The 18,571-nt window shown below is 50.8% G+C and overlaps 2 protein-coding genes across 4 annotated transcripts in view; both read right to left on the minus strand.

Annotated features, from left to right (window-relative positions):
* EYA3 (EYA transcriptional coactivator and phosphatase 3) overlaps window positions 1-5,922 on the minus strand; it is a 37,291-nt gene extending 31,369 nt beyond the window's left edge. For 2 of the 3 annotated variants that reach the window (XM_084222829.1, XM_084222827.1), the window contains exon 1: window positions 5,832-5,922. The gene's annotated coding sequence lies outside the window, so the exon portion shown is untranslated. Of the gene's footprint in view, window positions 1-3,336; window positions 3,452-5,831 lie in introns of all 3 variants that reach the window. The other variant, XM_084222828.1, reaches the window with a different exon arrangement.
* Window positions 5,923-9,499: 3,577 nt separating this feature from the next.
* On the minus strand, window positions 9,500-18,182 carry PTAFR (platelet activating factor receptor). Its single transcript, XM_084222500.1, has 3 exons — window positions 18,138-18,182; window positions 13,649-13,836; window positions 9,500-10,688 (listed from the first exon to the last, which is right to left on the minus strand). The coding sequence occupies exon 3, from the start codon at window positions 10,632-10,634 to the stop codon at window positions 9,567-9,569; it is 1,068 nt and encodes a 355-aa protein (XP_084078626.1). The 5' UTR covers window positions 10,635-10,688; window positions 13,649-13,836; window positions 18,138-18,182; the 3' UTR covers window positions 9,500-9,566.
* Window positions 18,183-18,571: the final 389 nt, after the last annotated feature.

An 18,571-nucleotide genomic window follows, 5' to 3' on the forward strand; every position in this document is an offset into this window, starting at 1 on the left:
ACACAGGCAGGATGCCCTTGGCATTTTTGGCCACCTACACACGTGCTGGTTCATGTTCAGCAGCTGTCAACCAGCACCCCCAGGTCCTTTCCTGATGGGCCCCCTTTCCACCACTCTCCTCCCAGCATGGAGTGTTCCATGGGATTGCTGTGCTTAGGCTGCACTCCATTCCCTTGCCCAGAACATTCATAAAGATATTAAGCAGGACTGGTCCCAATCCTGAACCCTGGGGAACTCCACCAGTGCCCAGTCCCACAGGGATGCAGTTCCATCCCCCTTCACTCTCTGGGATCAGCCACACAGAAGTTTTAAACCCAGCAAAGAGTACACCTGCCCAAGCCTTGAGCAGCCACTTTCTCCAGCAGAAATGGAGTCCAAGGGTTTACTAAGGTTCAGGTAGACACACAGACAGCCCTTCCCTTATCCACAATGCAAGTCACCTTGTTGGAGAAGGAGATCAGGTTGGTCAGGCAGGATCTGCCTCCCCTAAACACCGGGACTGAGACCCCTGGGTGTCCTGTATGTGCCACATGATGCCATGGGAGATGGTATGTTCTACAGCCTCCCACTCCACTGAGGGCAGGCTGCAGTCCCCAGATCCATTCTCTCACCCTCCTTCTAGATTCACATTACACTTGCAAGCATCCAGTCAAGTGGGACCTTCCTGGTTAGCCAGGGAGGCTGGGAAATGATGGAAGGTGGCTCAGAGAGCACTTCTGCCAGCTCCTTCAGTGCCCTTCACTGGATCCTACATGGCCCCAGAGACTTGTCTAAGTGCTGTAGTATGTATTTATAGAAACATTTTTAATTGTCTTTTACAGCAATGGCTGTAATGTTTTGTGCAAGTTTTTTTGTACAAGTCACTTTCACTCCTTAAACGTTCAAGGACCTTACAATGAACAGCAACAAAAATACATGAATTAGGCAGCAGAATAGTGTGGTGTTCCCATATTTTCTGGTGGGGTATCTCATGACAATGTGCCCATGCTGCTGCATTACACACACACAGCATCAGAGCATGCAGCCAAAACAACCCAAGACATCACCCAACTGGAGCAGAGCTTTTCCTCACAATGTTTTTTTTTTCACTCTGTGCCACTCACCACATGACAGCTTCTGACAGAGGAGCAGAACTTGGCACAGTGCAGCATGGCAGATCTACCCCCCTTTCCTTTTTTAGATTTAATTAGAATACCCAAATAAAAACAAAAGCAGAAGAGACACATTGACATCACTATGCACTGCACAATGCAGCAGAGCTCACAGCAAACACTGATACTCCACTATTGGCTTTTCTCATCCTCCACACACACCCACATGCCCCTGGGTACAACACACACAGGTATCTGCAAAATACTGTGACAATCAGACAAATAAACCTTTGTGATGAGTGCTGCTGGATGAGTCCCTGCTCCTTCTTCCCTTCTTTATTAGCCAGGAAATTTCAGAATTAAACATTGTAAAAGTTACAAGGAAGGCATTTTGTATGCCCTATTTCTGAAGGTATGGATGGTCATGACAAGCCTGAAAATGTTGTCCTGCAGGACTAAAAAATCATGGTTTGATTAAAATTTCATAACCTTAAAAGGGAAAAAAAACTGTGCTGTGAGAAATAAAATAAGAAATAAGCACAGCGATAAAATAACTGAAATCAAACATGGAAATACAAATCTAGTTTCCTCCTAAGCAATGCCTGTTCCACTGACAGGAAGTTCCCCATGATTTTTAGATTCTTGCAGGGCTATCAGTGTTCTGAGTGTCTGCAGCTCACTCTGCCTGACCCATGACACATGCTTGTTTTCCCAGTTCTTATGCAATGCTTTTTCAATTCGATTTTGAAACACAGCAGGGAAAATTTTAATGGGGAAAAGAACTGTTTTCACAAAAGGAAGATTTGGAAAGAACAACTTCATCCTCAAGAAAAACAACTCCCACTGAGCCCAGAAATCATGTGGCAACTCCTGCTAGAAAGAGCCAACACGCATCACTCACAGGGCAGGAGAACACAGAACTGCTGCTACCTTCCAGTGACAGAATCAAAGCACAGTGATTTACAGAAACATCAGCCAAGTAGAACAATTGATTCCCTCCTCTCTTCCTGAGGATACAACCTGCAGTGAGACCAAAGAGATTTTCCCCTGAAGACCACACAGAGTGTGGTACCTGAAATCTCACAGCCTATATACATTTTTGTGTTTCTGGAAATAATTAAACAGGTCACAAACTTCTAGAGCTGCAGCCCCAAACAGAAAAAAAAAATGCTGTTTGACTCCCATGGTTTTATAAACAACCTTCCCAACAGCAGGACACACTGTCTTTAATTCCTAAAAGCCACTTCAGACATATCCTAATAGATTAGGACACTTCCTGAACAAAAGACTGAACTTTTTAAACTTCTCTCAGTCAGACAGCAAATCTGTATCACATTAACCACAAAAAAGTTATTGATATTATGCAGTTCTAAATTCCATTTTCAATAAAAGATTTGACTCATACATCTCAAAAAGTCACACAGCTAGCACCAGAGGCTGCCATGAAATGCACCTATACTTCTATTAGGGGAACTCTTTCAGTACTCAACTGTACTCAGTTCAGTTACAGTTCAGGACCTGTACTCAAGGTCCCAGAAGTGAAGATAACAAACAGACAGCTTATAGTTTGCTCAGAAGGCTGATCTGATGCTGTGGGGGGCCTGAAGAGGCAATGCTTGATCATCAAGGACAGCTTCCCCAAGCACAAGAGCCCAGTCCAGCCCAAGAGACAAGAAAATGAGCAAATGCAGGGGGAGGACAGTTTGGCTGGACAGACAACTTCTGACTAAGGATCTTCAAAAAGGAAGAATCTGGGAGGTCGAGCAAACTAGTATGAGACTGACTTGTAAAATCCCAGAAATGGAATTACACATAATAGTGCATTCTATATAGAAATAGGAACCATCACCCAAGGTTTAAAGCTGCCACATGCTTTATGTGAAGTTCCAGGTGGTGACTCTCAGGGAAACAGCACTGTCAGTATTCAAACACAACCAAGAAACATTTCAAGACTAAGCAGGAAGCTCCTGGGATGCAAGAACAGTGTTCTGGTCAAGTCTTAACTCAGGAGAGACCCATCTGCTGCAGAACTGAACTGTTCCATCACCTCTGAAATTAGGCTAGACATACCCTTAACCCCAAATAAAAGTCCATTTAAGAGAAGGAACGAGTCCCCATGACAATATTGTATTGTTTTCCAAATACAAGGCTTGTTTTGCAGTTAGCTCGTTCAGTTACAGGACTGATGGGTGACAACCTGGAAAAGACAGGGCAGTGATTGGTGTGAATCACAGTGACACCATACCCTGAAGAGGCTGCTGTGCCCTGCTGTGTCACAGCACTCTCCTAAACATCATGTTGGGTATCAGGAGGAGATCCCAGCCCTTGCAACATCACCTTCACTGAGGCTCTGGAGGCAGCTGCAAGAAGAAAGAAAGGATTTGAAGTTACTCCCTCAGGTACTGGAGTAACTCCAGTCATGGCATGTGCACAAGCTATCCCAGAATCACTGCTAGAGAGGGGCCACCAGAGAATACTGCTGAAGAGATGCTGGCTTGCAGCCCTTTAACCAAGTAAAGGAAAAAAATTCTAGACAAATCAGGATGAAATAAAGGAAGCAAATTAAGGGTTAGACAAAGCAAGAAAAAGCTGAAAAATACCATCCTCAATGTATAACCAACCAGTGAGGGATGCTGGTCATGGTATAGGGGCAAAAACCACTCCCAAATTCCTGTAAGAAGATGCTGTCTGGAGATGGGTGGTCTGTAGGCACTGCTTGGTGCAAGAACACACATAAAATACCAGTTTAAAGTCCTGACACAATTCTATTTCAGGCTCAAAAGTTTCCACACCTCTCCATCCTGGCAGTTCCTTCTCCAATCACAGGGTTTTGCAGACCCAGTAAAAGTTTTATCGAGCATCCGTTTTCTAAGAGCAGATTTCAGGGAAAAAGAGCAGAGACTTGTCAAGAGGGGAAAAAAATAACCCTACTTCTGCTCACTGAGAGTATAGGCATGGAGCTACTCACATCCCAATATTATCTGCTTTATGCCTTGAGTACCTAGTGTAGAGCATGGCTTGCACACAGGCACACACTACTTGCCTGACTTTAAGTTCAATTTAAGTATTTCAGTATATTTTATCTAGTTTAATGTTTAGCCATCTATAACCACATTTTGGTACAAAGAAGTTAGGAAAGGGTCCATTAATCTACTGTAGAGGGGCTCCAACTCATTCATACAGCACATGGAAACCCATTTATAGTGACCCCTGACATATTCAACTCAAAATTCATTCAACATCTGGATATTTCTGGGGCAAAGATTTGAGAAGTCACAAATAAGTCACCAATTATTTGGGAATTCCTACAGCTATTGCATACATCCGTGAGAGTTTTTCAAACAAATTATTTGTAAAGCAACAATGTTCCAATCAGATGTGCTGCACAATCCAACAATACACAGTTCTCCAAGTGCCACAACTGCTGTTGAGGCAAGAGCTGAGGGGGAGACAAAAGTTGCAGGCAAACACTGCAGGAATCGCAGCAGCTTGAAAACTGCAGGACCTCGAGCTCAGGACGTTTCAAACAGAGCAGGGAGAATGTACCAGCAGATCACTGCTTGTGTGGAAAAAGCTGGATGGAGAACCCCACAAGTAAGAGGGATCATACCATGAGGTGACAAAGAAAATTCCCTCAAACACAGTAGGTTCAGCCCAACAAGCCTGTAGGTTTGCAGGCAGAGAAAAGCACTATGTTCATGCATTTTTAAAAGTAACTTATTATGAAGCCACTGACTTCAGGCATGTGAATTGTGATTCTTAACTAAAGATACCTTAATCAGCTTCCAGAGTTTAAGATAATCCACAACAGACAAAACTGAAGGAAACCAAGTAAGTGGCAGATAAGATTTTTATGATTATCATTATCTTCATCAGTATGTTGCCTGTAATTACCAGCCGGAGGTTACTACACTACAGATTAAGTGCATCACAGAACCAGAGCTAGCTCCATTCTGAAAGCAAACTCCACCATGACTCTGAAACTTCATCAGGGCTGCAGCTTTGTTCCATCAAGGACTAGCTCTAGTCTGGAAACTATTCAGCCACACCATGCTGCACAGCAACCAAACTAACAAGGCATTCTGTGCTGGACCTGGCTGTACATAAAGCTCCAACAACTCCGCACAGCATCCCCGGAACCAGGAACATCCAGCAGAGCCCACCTGGATCCAACCTAGCTTGTGAAGCTCAAGCCCAGCCCAAACATCCCATTAGAGTGCACAAGCTTCAGCACAAGCAGCTAAACCCATCCAAGAGCGATGCAGGTGTGCTGAACCGTGCCCTGGGGAAGCCGGCACAGCCTGTGCCCGGTCCCGGGAGCCGCAGTCCCTCCCGTGGCCATCTACCGAGCCCTGGGCAGACGGCGGGGCCGCCTCTGGATCCTTCTGGCCGCTCCTCAGTGCCTGGGCGAGCCCAGGGAGCCGGGCAGTGCCCCCTGCCCCTCCTGCCTTTCTCCCAGCCCTTCCGCGCACCAGGAGCGGCCAAGAAGCCGGGACAGCCGGGCATGCCCCGCCGGGCTCGGGGGCGGCCAGGCCAGGTCCAGCCCCGCGCCGCCGGTGCTGCCGCGGCCGCTCGGGCCCGCGCTCCGGCGGAGCAGGGGCAGGAGCACACGCTGAGCACACGCGTCGGCCTCGCCGCCCGCGGCCTCGCAGCCCCGGCCCGCCGGTGCCAGCCCGAGCCCGCGAACAGCACCGTGGGCTGCGGGGGTGCTCCGTGCGCAGGGCCCGAGCAGGTTCTTACCGTGAGGCGGCTCCGGAGCCGGGCCCGGGGCCCGCAGCGGACATGGCAACGGCGCCCGCGCTCCCGCCCGCCGCCGGAACAGAGCGCGGCGCCGGCAGTGGCGTCACTGCCCGCCCGGCCGGGGCGGGGCCGCTGCCGTGAGGGAGCCGGGCCCCGTGTGGGTCTGGGCGCTGTGGCGGCCCCGCCGTCGCCCTCAGTCACTGTCCCAACTGTATTTAAATAGAGCGGAGCCCCGCCGGGTGCCACCAAAGCCGCTCCATCACCGCCCTCAGCCCGGCAGAGCAAACAGAACGAAAGGCTGTGGGGGCCGAGAGCAGGGCAGGAGGGATCGCTCACCCAGCACCGGCACGGCAGACATGGCCCGGCTGGGGGAATCCGTTTAATTTATTGCGAGATAAATCAGAGTAGGGTAACGAGAAATAAACCCAGAACTTAATCCCTCAGCCTTCCGGGCTTGCCGGACTCGGCTGTATTCCCGATTCCCTCCCTGCTCTCCCCAGTACTGCAGGGAGCGGGGGAACGGGATCACACGCTCTCTCCTCCCTCCCTCAAAGGATGCACTCCTCAGGATGTTCCCCGCTCCAGCGCGGGGTGTGCCCCACGGGTCAGTCTCCCAGGAACAGCAGCTCCACCCGGGTCCCCCGAGGGCTCACAAGTCCTGCCCGGACCCTGCTCCAGCGCGGTCACAGCTGCCCGGCCGTGCCCTGCTCCGGCCTGGGCTCCTCCAGCTCTGCCCCCTGCCCGCCGAGGGCTGCCGGGCAGTCTCAGCCCCAGCGCCCGGAGCGGGTCCTGCCCTCCTTGCCCACCGACGCTGGGCTCTGCGGGGCTGTTTCTCACATATTCTCAGTTCTCTTTTCTTTGGCTGCGCATTGCTCCTATGCAATAAGTGTTTTTTCCTTTTTTATTATGTTATCCCAAAGGTGCTGCCACTGTCACTGATGGGCTCGGGTCCGCCTTGGAGCCGAATGGTTTTGGCTTCATGGGACACGGGGGAAAGCTTCTGACGGCTTGGCACAGAAACCAGCCCTGCAGCCCTCTGCACTGCCCTCCTCCTGTGTCACAGCCTGGCCCTGCAAACCCAGGGCTTTGAAATGGTTTGTCACATCGCAGCCACACAACTGGGCTGGATAATTTCCCATATGCAGGCCAAAGAGTTCAGGGGGTTTTGTCTGGTTGGGTTTTGGAGAGCTAAAGCAGGTTTTTCAGAAGTTGTTGCCTATCTGAAATTATTTCTTCCCCTTCCCTTTTAGCAGATAGAAGTTTGCTGAGCCTTTAATTTCACCCTTCCCAAGAGTTCATATGATGGCTAAAAAAAAAAAAAAAAGAAGACATATTGATGCTGTTTCAGTGTGGTACCAAGACTTTCCCTCAAGTATAAATACAGAAAGATGAGAAGGTGGGAAAAGTTAAAGGGCAAAACACTTGGGAACACACTTTATTTAAAAGAACTTTTGAGGATCCATTTAATTGCAAGGTAAAGCAGAGTAATGCAACATTGCAATAAGAACAAGAAAGCATTTCCAGGAACAGAAGTATCAGCTTAGCCTGTATTTTAGAAATGCATTTTTACTGACTAATTAGCATAACATCTCCTGAAGTGGCCTTGGGGCTTTTCTCTCTGCTTATCCTTTTCCTCAGATGCAAGTTTATGTTTGTTCCCTGAGCCCACAGTGCTTGCTGTGGAATAAAGCCTGTTACGTACCCATGGTAAAGAGTGAAATTGTAAACTCTTGCAAGCTTTCCAAGAATCAGTGGAAGATCATGCCAGCTTTCCATGTAAAAATCCTTTCCATTTCCTCCAAGAGTTGCCAAACTCCATCTATCAGGGCTTTAGGGTCTGTGAAATTAGAGCTCCACTATTGCTGGGAGCCAAGGGGGGAAAGCAGGTCCCTCTCTCTGCCAGCTGAGAGCTCCTCATCCAGAATGTGCTCACAGAACAGTGCAGAAATAGAGGCAGATTCTGGTTTTTGAATTACAGAAATTGCTCCCTTCCTGTGTGCTGTGGCTCTGCAGATTCAGGGTGCATCTTTGAACGTGTCTGAGGAGCAAGAGGCACTGGCAAGTGTTTGTTTTGGGTGGCTATTACTGGAGCAGAGCCCAGGACTAGGAGGGAGATGCACTCTTATTGTGATCAGACTCTTTCCTCTGGCACTGGGCCTGGAGTGCAGGGCTGGCCCTGGTAATGGCCTTAGAAAAATAAACATCCTAGTTCTTTTCCTTACTGGAACAACTAAGGACAAAATCTGCCTGAGGAGCTCCAGGAGGATACATCTGAAGGACCTGTATCTCCACTGGCAAAGCAGTACAAATATTGGTCCTGTCTTTGGAAAGGCTTGAGCTTATCTCTCCTGTTCTTGGGCAGGTGTGGGAGGGCTGCTGTCCTGCACATGAATAATTGGTGTCACAGGTCAGATACACTGTTCCTGTCATCAACAGACTAGGACATTTAGGGAACCAACAACTGTTGTGAAAACAAGTAAGTTCCCTGCCCAATTTCCTGTGCTAGATTGAGCAATTTGGGTCAGAGAAGGAACCCCAAGTGTCTCATGACTGGTAACAGAACTCAGCAACCATGGAAAACCACTTTGCCCTGGGCCCCAGTGGACTGCAGCCAGCCCTGGGCAAGGAGTGTGTGAATTATTTCTCTGTCAAGTGTCCTGACCTAACACTTCACTTGCTGTAGATCAAGAACTAGTCAGCTTCAACAGGATGGAGGAAAAAATAATGGAGGAAAAAATAATGGCTATAATCCTAAATTAAATAAATAAGTACAAAGATATTGAAGCTTTTTTTTTTTTTTTGCATTTTTTCCTTATCATAATGCCCATGCTGACAGTAGCTCTCTGTTATCTGGAGCCTCCTGAGCAAGACTGGGTGTCTGCAGTCAGTCAGAAATTACTAAACTGAGTGCATGAGGCCACTGGCTGGCCAGTTCTGCTTTCACACAGGAAACCAGGGCAGCCCATAGTGCCCTTTGGCAATAATGCTGATCTGGTGGAGGGAGGGGGGAGGTGGAGATGTGCTGAGGGACTCCCAATTTCTCTTCCCTTCCTTCCCTACTTTACTGACCCAATATCTAGAAGCAAAGATTCATAACAGCTGCTCCCAGACATCTGTCAAGTTTGGATCCCAGCAGACCATGTGAGCTGCTAAGAAGGCATGAAGGGATTGAGGTGCAGATCTCTGACAGGACTTGAGGAATTCCATGGACTATGTCCCTTACAGCCACTCAAGAGCTTCATTAGCTCAGACTCTCTTCACCAGACCATGTAAGCTGCTTAGAAGAGCCAGCTGATGACGCTCAGAGCTCCATCTGTTCTTCCAGGTCTTTTACAAGTCCTTTACAGCTCTGATACAGGATCCAGTGCGAGAGCTGGGCAGGCAGAGGAGCAAGAATGGTGCTGTCTGGACTGACACAATGGGTAATTTTGGTACACACAGCTTCTAGCTGCTCACTGCAGAGGCTCAGTGACACACTTCTTTCATGTTAAAGCTGTTCTCAGTGCCCATGAGAACAGCAGCCTGCACAGAAGGAGCTTTGCTGCCAGATTACTGCAGGCTCCAGTTCTGCCCTTTGCATGTGGCAGAAGAAAGGAGCATCCATTCTTCTGTCTAATGGGAAAAAGAAAATGTAAAATCCTGGTCCTCTGTTGTGTCCCTCAGTGCCTCTTCTTGAGAAAAGATGAGTGAATAATTCCCCCCTCTCCATGTGCAATCAGAAAACACCAAGCGGCCCTAACAGATCCCAATGGCATCCTCTTGGTGAAGAGTGCCCTCAATCATTGTATCAGTTGTTTGCCTGGAGCATTTGCGACTCCCTCTCATGCTTTTCAGTTTTTCTGAAACGTGCTTCTGAAACTTCTTGGTGAGGAAGCAGTAGATGATCGGGTCCAACACACAGTTCATGCTCAAGAGACACAAAGTCACCTGGTGAGCATCGTTGAGCTGTTGGCGCAGCTGACAGTTTTCCTTCTGCCACTGCTCCAGCACAGTCAGAGTCCAGGGCAGGTGCACGATGTGGTGGGGCACAAAGCTGATGATGAACACAGCCAGCACTGTGCACACCATCCACAGGGCCCTTTGCTTGACGGGAGCGCTCTTCCGTGGGTGAGCTGACTTGGAGAACAGCGTCCTGATAATGACAACGTTCCAACCTAGGATTAAAAGGAAAATGATGTAGAAGAGGATGCAGATGATGACGTGAATGGCGAGGACAGCTGAAACACTACTCGTGGTGTCGTAGCGCTCAAAGCACCGCGTGAAATTCCTGGAGTCCACCTCCTCCTGATTAGTATTATTGTCAAAAAGGTAATACAAAGAGCTGCCCACTATTATGATCCAGATAGCTGCTGATAGGTAGATACCTCTTCTCTGGGTGGTCAGCTGAGCAGCTTTAATAGGATTAGTCACAGCTTGGTAACGGTTGTATGTGATGACCATCAGAAAGGCAACAGAAGTGTAGGTATTAACAAAAAAAAACCAGCCAGCCACGTTACAGAGGAACTCAGGCATGATCCAGTCTCCATGGTGGTGGTAGTAAACAATCCACATTGGCATCGTAATTAAGAAGAGCAAGTCAGCTACTGTCAGGTTCACCATGAATATCTTGATTTCATTGAGTTTCTTGGTGGGATAAATACGGCTGAAAATCCAGAGAACATAGCAGTTGGCAACAAAGCCTAGAATGAAAATAATGCTGTAGAAAACAGTGAAGAGGCTGTAGCGAAACTCAGAGTCTATGTGGCATGAAATGTAGAAATCAGCACTGCCTTCTGCACCTCCTTTGCCTTTTCCAGACATCATGGTGTTGAGTGGCCACGTCTGAAGCTCAGTTTCCTGACACGGTTTTCTTCTTACCTAAAAATAGACAGCAGAAATCAAGCTGATTGGTTTGGCACTATGGCTAAGCCAAACCCCACCTTTCTTTATCAGTTGTCTGTGACCATAGGAGTTCTGCTGATGCTTTGGTTCCAGCCAGACACCTGCCCTGTCTCCTTGGTCTTCTCTTTGTTCCCATTTCCACAGCATACAAACCTCTGTGTCTTCATCCAGCGTTGTTTCCCGCAGTGAGGTCTCAGATCACTCATCTCTAATCTTAAAATACTTTTCTGCATGAAAGTTCTTAGATAAAAGCAATCTGTTACACTTCCCTGTCTCAAGCTTCTTAATCTTTTACTAGAATCAGGCGTGTTTTCTATGACTAATCCTCTCCCTGCATGTGGTTCTTCTGTCTTTCCCTGCCACCTCCCCCATGCCCCCACCTCCCACCACAGTTCCTTATACTTTTTAACTTCTTTACACTTATTTTAAAGAATTCCGGATGTGAAACAATATGTGGTAAAAACCTCTCCCAGAACCCCAGAAGAGTTGGGGTTGGAGAAGACCTTGGGAAATCACCTGGCCCAGCCCCTGCTGAGGTAGATTATCCTGAGCAGGTTGTGCAGGAGGGCATCCAGGCAGGGTTTGAATAGCTCCAGAGAAGGAGACTCCACAGCCTCTGTGGGCAGCTTGTTCCAGGGCTCTGTCAGTCTCACAGCCAAGAAGTTTTTCTCATATTCAGTTGGGACTTCCTGTGTCTCAGTTTATGCCTGGTATCCACGTCCTGCTGCTGGGCACCAGTGAAAAGAGTCTGGCCCTGTCCCCCTGACCCCTCCCTGCAGACACAGACAGACAGACAGACAGGGATGAGATCCCACTCAGACATCTCTTCTCAAGGCTGAACAGCCCCAGCACCCTCAGCCTTTCCTCACCAGAGAGATGCTCCAGTCCCTTCATCATCTCTGCAGCCTCTACTGGACCCACTCCAGGAGCTCCATGGCTTTCTTGAGGGCTTTAATTATAGACTGAGGAGCCCAGAAGTGGCCACTGCACTCCAGATGTGGCCTCACCTGGGCTGAGTAGAGGGGCAGGATCCCTTTCCTCACCTGCTGCTCCTGAGCAGGTGCCCTCCTGTCTCAAAATGTTCTGGATCCTCCCCAGCAAGAGGCAGTGCCAGGAGCCCCCATCCTGTCCTCTCTGGGCTGGGTGTCCCCCAGTGCCCTTTTGCTGTTGTTCCTCATTTGCACATTCACACATTTGCAATTATCCTCTGCAAATGGGGAACTCAGCTGGAGCTGGAGTTTGCTCTCCCTTTTTCTGCAGAATTGCAACCCTCAGTGCTGCTCTCCAGCCGTTAGGAGAGGAAGGCAGCGCTCATCCTCATCTTCCTGAGGGTGCTATCCTTCCTCACCCCTCCCAGGTCCCCTAAGGACACAACAATTACAAGATTTGGACCTTCCCAGGCAGCTGCACGCTGGGCACTGCTGAGCTCCAAGTGTCCTTAAGCTCAGTGTGCCAGGCACGGTCTGAGCAGAACGGACACGCAGCCTGGCGGAGCTGGGAGCTGGCCCCAGGTGCCACGTGTATTTCTCCTCATTCCCCTTGTTCTCTGCCACCCTTCTGAGAGCCTCCTGTTCTCCAAAGAGCAGTAGATTATTCAGGTGGGCTTTGTCACAGGGAGTGTAATGTTTGGTACACTAGTCTGACACTGAAATAAGGAATAAAAACCCAAGAAGTCCTAATTACCTAAGATCATTAGAGAACTCCTTTTTTTTTTTCCTTTTTTTCAAATATGTGCCATAAATTCACACTGCTGTGACTCTCTGCAACACCAGCAAATAGTTCTGATGCTTAGTGCTGGGATCTTTGCAATGAAAGGTGATCTATTCCTGTAGCACCAGACCTGAGTACACCAAGAGTTGGGGGGATAAAAAACAGGTAATGCATCTCCCTAGCAGGATTCACGAGAAGTGCTTACATCCAATACATGGGCACAGCTGTTGTTCACAAAATCCCTTCAGACAGTTCCCTAGGGCACTGTCCACCCACACTTCCATTTCTGGTTCTGCACAATGGCATGGTGGCCACCAAACCTTGCCCAGGAGCTCAGGTGAACTTTACTGGCTGCAGACTGCACACCAGCTGCCAGATTTAGCAGATGGGGTGGAAGGGAGAGTGACCATGCATGTCCCCTCTACAGCAGAGTTGTGCTCTGAAATGGAGGGGTGACTGTGAGAACACGCTCTGTGACTGCTTCCAGTCTGCTGAAATCTCTGGCAAAGGTGGGAGATAGCAGTGCCTTCTCCTGCCCCAGCACCACCTGGCAGAGCTCAGCTATCTTTGCATTAGAGGCTGTGCTGTGCCAGTGCCAGGGTCCTGCAGGGAATCACAGGAGAGGTGTCCTTTCCTTCCCATGAGCCAAGTGAGAAGTTGTACAGAGCACAGCTAGAAGGGAACATAGAACACTCCTCACAAAATTTACCCAAAGCCAGTTCCCTCCTCAGCCTGAGGAACCCAGGCTGATGTCTCCGTACATTTGTGACTGCCCTGAGCTCTGGAGTGCTCTGTGGGGGCTCTCCTCAGCCTGTCCTGCTCAGGCAGTTCCCCTTTCTCTGAAGCCTGTTTGTGCTGCCTGTGCTGGCAGAGAGGCAAGCACGGCAGGCTCCGGGGGCTGTGGGTGCTCTTCTCTGCTGCTGCAGGAGCCTGTGCTGCCTGGCCAAACCCCCTGAGACCTCCAGCCCAAGGCAGGGCCTTGTCCACAGCCCCCCAGCCAGTAATTCCAGGGGTTTGTACCATCAGCTGCACTGGATGCAGGGCTGAAGGTGGAATTAAGCAGCTGGGTCAGGACACCTGCCAATCCTGCTCCTGATCTGTAGATCCTGCCATGGGCTGTGCCCTCCCAGTCAGGATTTACTGGCTTACAGATGCAAGCAAGCTTTGCCATCAGCAATAATAGATTCCAAGAGGAATAGTACTAATAAAGTATATTTTCTGCTTACCAGAGTTGAAAAAAATTCAGCACAATACGTCCATCTTCAGCCTTAGCAGCAGTGAGGGTTTCACTGAGGATGCTTGCTGGTCTCCCAGATGTTATTTTCCCTGCCCTGGGGCTGGACAGTCTCTGCACTGGCAGCTCTTAAGAACAGGGCACCAGAATGGGAGAAACTGTAACATGACTGCAGAGTCACTAGAGGAGAGGAAATGTGTGACATCAGCTAAAGGAAATGAGAAATAAAATAAGCTGTAGAGGAAAGGCAATTAGCCACAGCAAAAGTCTGGAAAGTCCTTAAGTCTTTTTCCTCAGGGTATCTCTGCTCCTGATGATCCTGAAAGAGGGAAAAATTGGGATTTTCCTCTAAAGGCAGAATAGGAATCCACTCTGTGTCCCCAGTTAGATTTGGGAATAGACAACTTTTTGAGCATCTTTCTCCCAAACAGATGAATGGCAGAAGAGCTTCTACTTAATAATTTCCAAGAAAGGGACAGGAAACTCCTGGACAGGTTCATTTGGACATATGGACAGGTTCATATATGGACATATGGACAGGTTAATTTCCTAGCACTCTCCTTCACACTTGTGCTGGAAATAATTCAGGAATTCCACCATCCCAAGCCTCCCTTTATCTCAGGGATATTCAGCAGACAGAGACACCACAGCAGGGCAGATTGTTACCTGTCCCATACACCATCATATGATGGCCACTGTTGCTGACTCAGCATGGTGATGCTGATGGTGGGGTGCTCAGAGACACCAGTGATGAGCAAAGCTGCCCACATGTCCCAGCCAGGCTGTAAATCCCAGGCTGTAGCTCCCATGGTGATGATTAACCTGCCCTCCATGCCTGCCTCTACTCTTACACCTGCACACAGCACAGATGTGAGCTTAGAGGAAAAACCTCTCACCTGTCACACCTACAGGAACCAGAGCCCTGAGTCTGGTGCTTGGGGTCACTGTGAAAAACCCTGGAACAGAGCTGCAGAGTCCATCACCAGGACAAAGGGGTGTCTGAGCCTGCCACAAGGCTCCTGAGCAGCAGCAGGCCCCAGGCAGCAGCAGAAGAGCCCAGTCTGCACTGGAGATCCTCTGGGAAAAGCTCTCCTGGCTCTTCTGAGGAAATGCCCCTCTGTGGCAAACATTCCACAGAAGGTCCTGGCTGTGTCCCTGCTGTGGGGGCACCACAGACCCCCATGGTGTGGCTTCATGTCCTGGGAGCCACAGGGACAGGCTGAGGATTGTGTGCCCTGGGCCTCACCACTGAGGACATCAGCCAAACTTCTGGCAAAGACACTGGGACACTTTCAAGTGACACTTTTGTTGTTGGGCTGGTGAGCCCTGGCTCTGAGCTGGGATATGGCAGTTTCCCCATCACTGAGGGAGATGGGGTACTGACAGAGGGGCCAAGGGGGACAGCAGCACTGCTGCTCTGTGCTGGCTTCTGGCTCACCTGGCCTCAGGAGTCACAAAGTTTTGGGCAGCTATCACCATTCCAGAACCCACCAGTGTCTGTGCCAGTGCCTGGATGTCTCCAGCAAGGAGCAGACAAAGCCCCAGCACCAGTCTGAGCTTCTTTGCCTGGACTGGCTCTTCTCCAGAGGATGCAGGTGGCCTTTTCCAGGGCCACTACAGAGGAAAACACCTGGCATGCACTTCAGCACAGTGCCCTGAAGGTGTGCACCCCGGTGCCAGGCAGGGCCCAGGATCCCCAGGGGAGCTCCAGCCAGGCTGGAGATGTGCAAGGGCTCTGCAAACTGCAGGACAATCCACTCCTGCAGCTCTGAACCCCTCTCAGGGGGAGCTCCAAGACAACCAGAAGTCCCTGGAAACCACAACTGGCACCACAGCTCGGGGTGGCCAAGGTATTTGGAAGCTCCCTGGGCAGAGTGGAGCCCCTGCAATGTGAGGGAGCCCTGGAGCACCTGCAGCACATGGGATGGAAGCCTCAGCAGGGCGGGCTGCATGGGAGGCTGACATGTGGAGCAAGGAACAGCCAAGCTCTGCCTGTCAGGCCACATGAGGGTGAGCTGAGGCTCCTGCAGTGATGCCCCAGAGCTGTGCTGGGATGGAAGCTGCAGCCATCTCCTTCCCTCTGCCACCAGACATCCTCCCTCCTTTCCCCTTCCCATCAGCTGCTGTAAGGATGAAGGAACCTGACCCTTCAGGGATGAGACAGAGCCCCAGCTCTGCCCTTTAGGCTGCACCTGGGGGTTTAAACTTAAAACCAAACAAGATCCTGCCACAGCCAGCCCAAGTCTCTGGAAAGAGCAGCCAGCAATGTCAGGGGCAAGGGTAGTGCTCACAGGGGATGTAGCAACACTTGACAAATCTTGGTTCACTGTCCTGCCACAACCCAGCCTTTAGAGGAAATGAAAGCCCAGCGGGTATTGGGCTGGGGAGGAGCCTTCAAAAGCCTCCATCCTTCCTCTGCTCAGCCCTGCAGCATGGCCATTCTGCATCAGCAGGTCCCTTTGCCCCCATGCAGTGCCCACAGCCAGCTCCTCCCTTTTACCCCCTTCCCACCCAGGGACCCTCTTTCCCTGCTCTCCTGGCCCTGCTGCCAATTGCCGAGCACTCCAATATTAAGATGAATTTTGCCAGTGGAGGCTGGGCTTGTTCAGCACTCCTGGCAGTCTGGCTGCCCTCTGCTTGACAATATTTCCTGTTCTTCCTGCCCAGGGAATGCACACACCAGCTGATAGCTCTGACAGCTATGCAAGGCTGAGTTGAGAAAAAAAACAATCTTGAAAATGCCTTAACTTTCATCAAGCCAACTTGCAACCTAATAAAAAATAAATAAACTTCTCTTACTCTGATTTCCTAAGGGGCACTGGTAGTCCTTCAGGTTGTTGTATGTGCTGGATCCCAGAGCAGCTGATCCAAATTCCACTCTCTGGGGAAAACCCCACACAGGCTGAGCAGTGAGCAGTGGCTGCTCCCCAGGGCTCTGGCACCCAGCAGCATTCTTGTGGCAGCACATGCTGCCATGGCAGATGCCCAGGGCCTCCTGTAAGCCCCACCTGCCTCTGGCACATACCCTTGAGGTAATTTCCTTCTCAGATGTAGCCTGGTAGCAACCTACTCACTTTGGATAACCACATGTAAATTTTGGAGGGATCAGAAGCTCTTGGTTTTATAAGCAAATATCCAGAGATTTCTTCCCAAGAGCAAGCTACACTGTGTAGGCAGAGAAGAGCTCTCCAAGGAGTGCAAATGGAGGAGCAGCATTTCAGCTGATGGGTCTGTGACTGCCTGTCAGTAACACAAGCAGCAAGATGAAACTTCAGCATGCAGCTCCTGACAGCATCAGCCACTGGCACACAGCTGAGCTTGATCCCTGCTGGATCCAGTCCCCAGGACACATTCTTGAGTACCAGGACAGGTCTTTGAAAAAGCAAGAAGTTCTTTTGGAGCAGCAGCACACGCTCAGCTGGTGCTGTGTTACTGTCTGTGAGTTCCCACTACTCACAGAACACTCTGCAGAATTTTCTTTTGCTTTTTGCAGGCTGAGCACAGCCTGTGCCCACCTCCTTACCAACCCTGCAGGAATGTGCCCTGGAGCTGGGCTTGCTCAGCAGGAAAACACATCAACCCACGGGCCAAAGACACTCCTGGGGCAGTGGCAGGGGCACTCCCTGGGTCCCCTATGACAGCTGAGGCAGGACATGGCTTCTGCAGCTGGCTGTGCCACAGGGACTGCCCAGACTGGCAGAGAAATGTCCCTGCTGGTAGCTGGGCAGCCTCCCCAGCAGTGGCTGAGGCAGGGAGCAGGGCAGCCTGCAGCTGTTTGTGGTTCCCAAGCCCGGCCCTGCTGCACAGGGCAGAGGGGTGAGCTCACGGGCCACCGTGTCAGGATCTGTGTGCCACAGCCCCAGGCTGTCCCAGCTCTGCTGGAGGCACAAGCCATGTCCTGCCTGAGCTGCCACAGCTGGGACAGTGATCCTGCTGCTCCCAGCTGCAGTGAGGCACCTCCTGCCACAGCTGCTGGCCTTCTGTTCCATCTGCCTGCCCAGCCTGGGCAGGGGCTGTGCACAAGTGGGGTGAGGGGCCTGCCCTCCTTGAGAGGTTCCAAGCACTGCCTCCTCTTCCTCACAGGAGTAAGGTCCAGGCAGGCTCCTCTCTTTGCTTCACAGCATCCAAGCAAAGACAGGGTCGTTGTCACTCAGGGGTGGAATGGAACCCGGGTGAGAGCAGCCCCCTCCCACAGCCCCAAGGCAGCAGCAGTTCCCTGACTCATGCTGTCACAGTGCACCTCATCACCCCAGCCCTGCTCGCTGGGCACACAGAACAAGGAGTGTCTCTGTCCCCCCACACCCTGCTGGGAGGATGAGGATGTCTCAGAAGCCCTTGGCACTGTCTGAAGTGCCACGGCTCAGAGATCCAGGGGGATGCTGAGCCAGCCCACGTCCTGAGCTACCCAGACACAGAAGGAGCTCGTGGAGCTTGGGGAGGGAGGCCTGGGAGAACAAGCAGAAGGGAGAGGAGTGTCTTACCTTGGGGTCACAGAGCACCTGCTCCAGCTCAGTCACAGACCCCAGCCCACCAGGTCTGTGCTGCAGGGGGAGAGACCAGCAGGGCTGAGCCGTGTGTGTGCTCCTGCCTGGGAAGAGGCTCTGACAGGAAAGAGGGCGTGGTGCTGGCTCCCAGGTGAGTGACTCACTTCCCTCTTGGCACTTGTGACCTGCTTAGCCGTGCCCTGGCTGCACCCTGGAGCTTGACACCAGTTCCTGTGGTCCTTCCTTGGGCAGGCACAGACGTGACACAGCTGAGGCTCCACTGATGGTGAGGGGCTTGTCACACTGCTGTGGCACCTGGTGCCTCACAGGCCAGAGATGGGGTAGCCCAGCCCTGAGCAGCTCCAGGTCAGGGGCACTCCCTGGTTGGCCCAGGGGTGCAGAGGTGGTCCCAGTACCCTCAGCAGATCCAT

The sequence above is a fragment of the Fringilla coelebs genome (genome assembly GCF_963513975.1).
Source record: "Fringilla coelebs genome assembly, chromosome: 28".
NCBI lineage: Eukaryota > Metazoa > Chordata > Aves > Passeriformes > Fringillidae > Fringilla > Fringilla coelebs.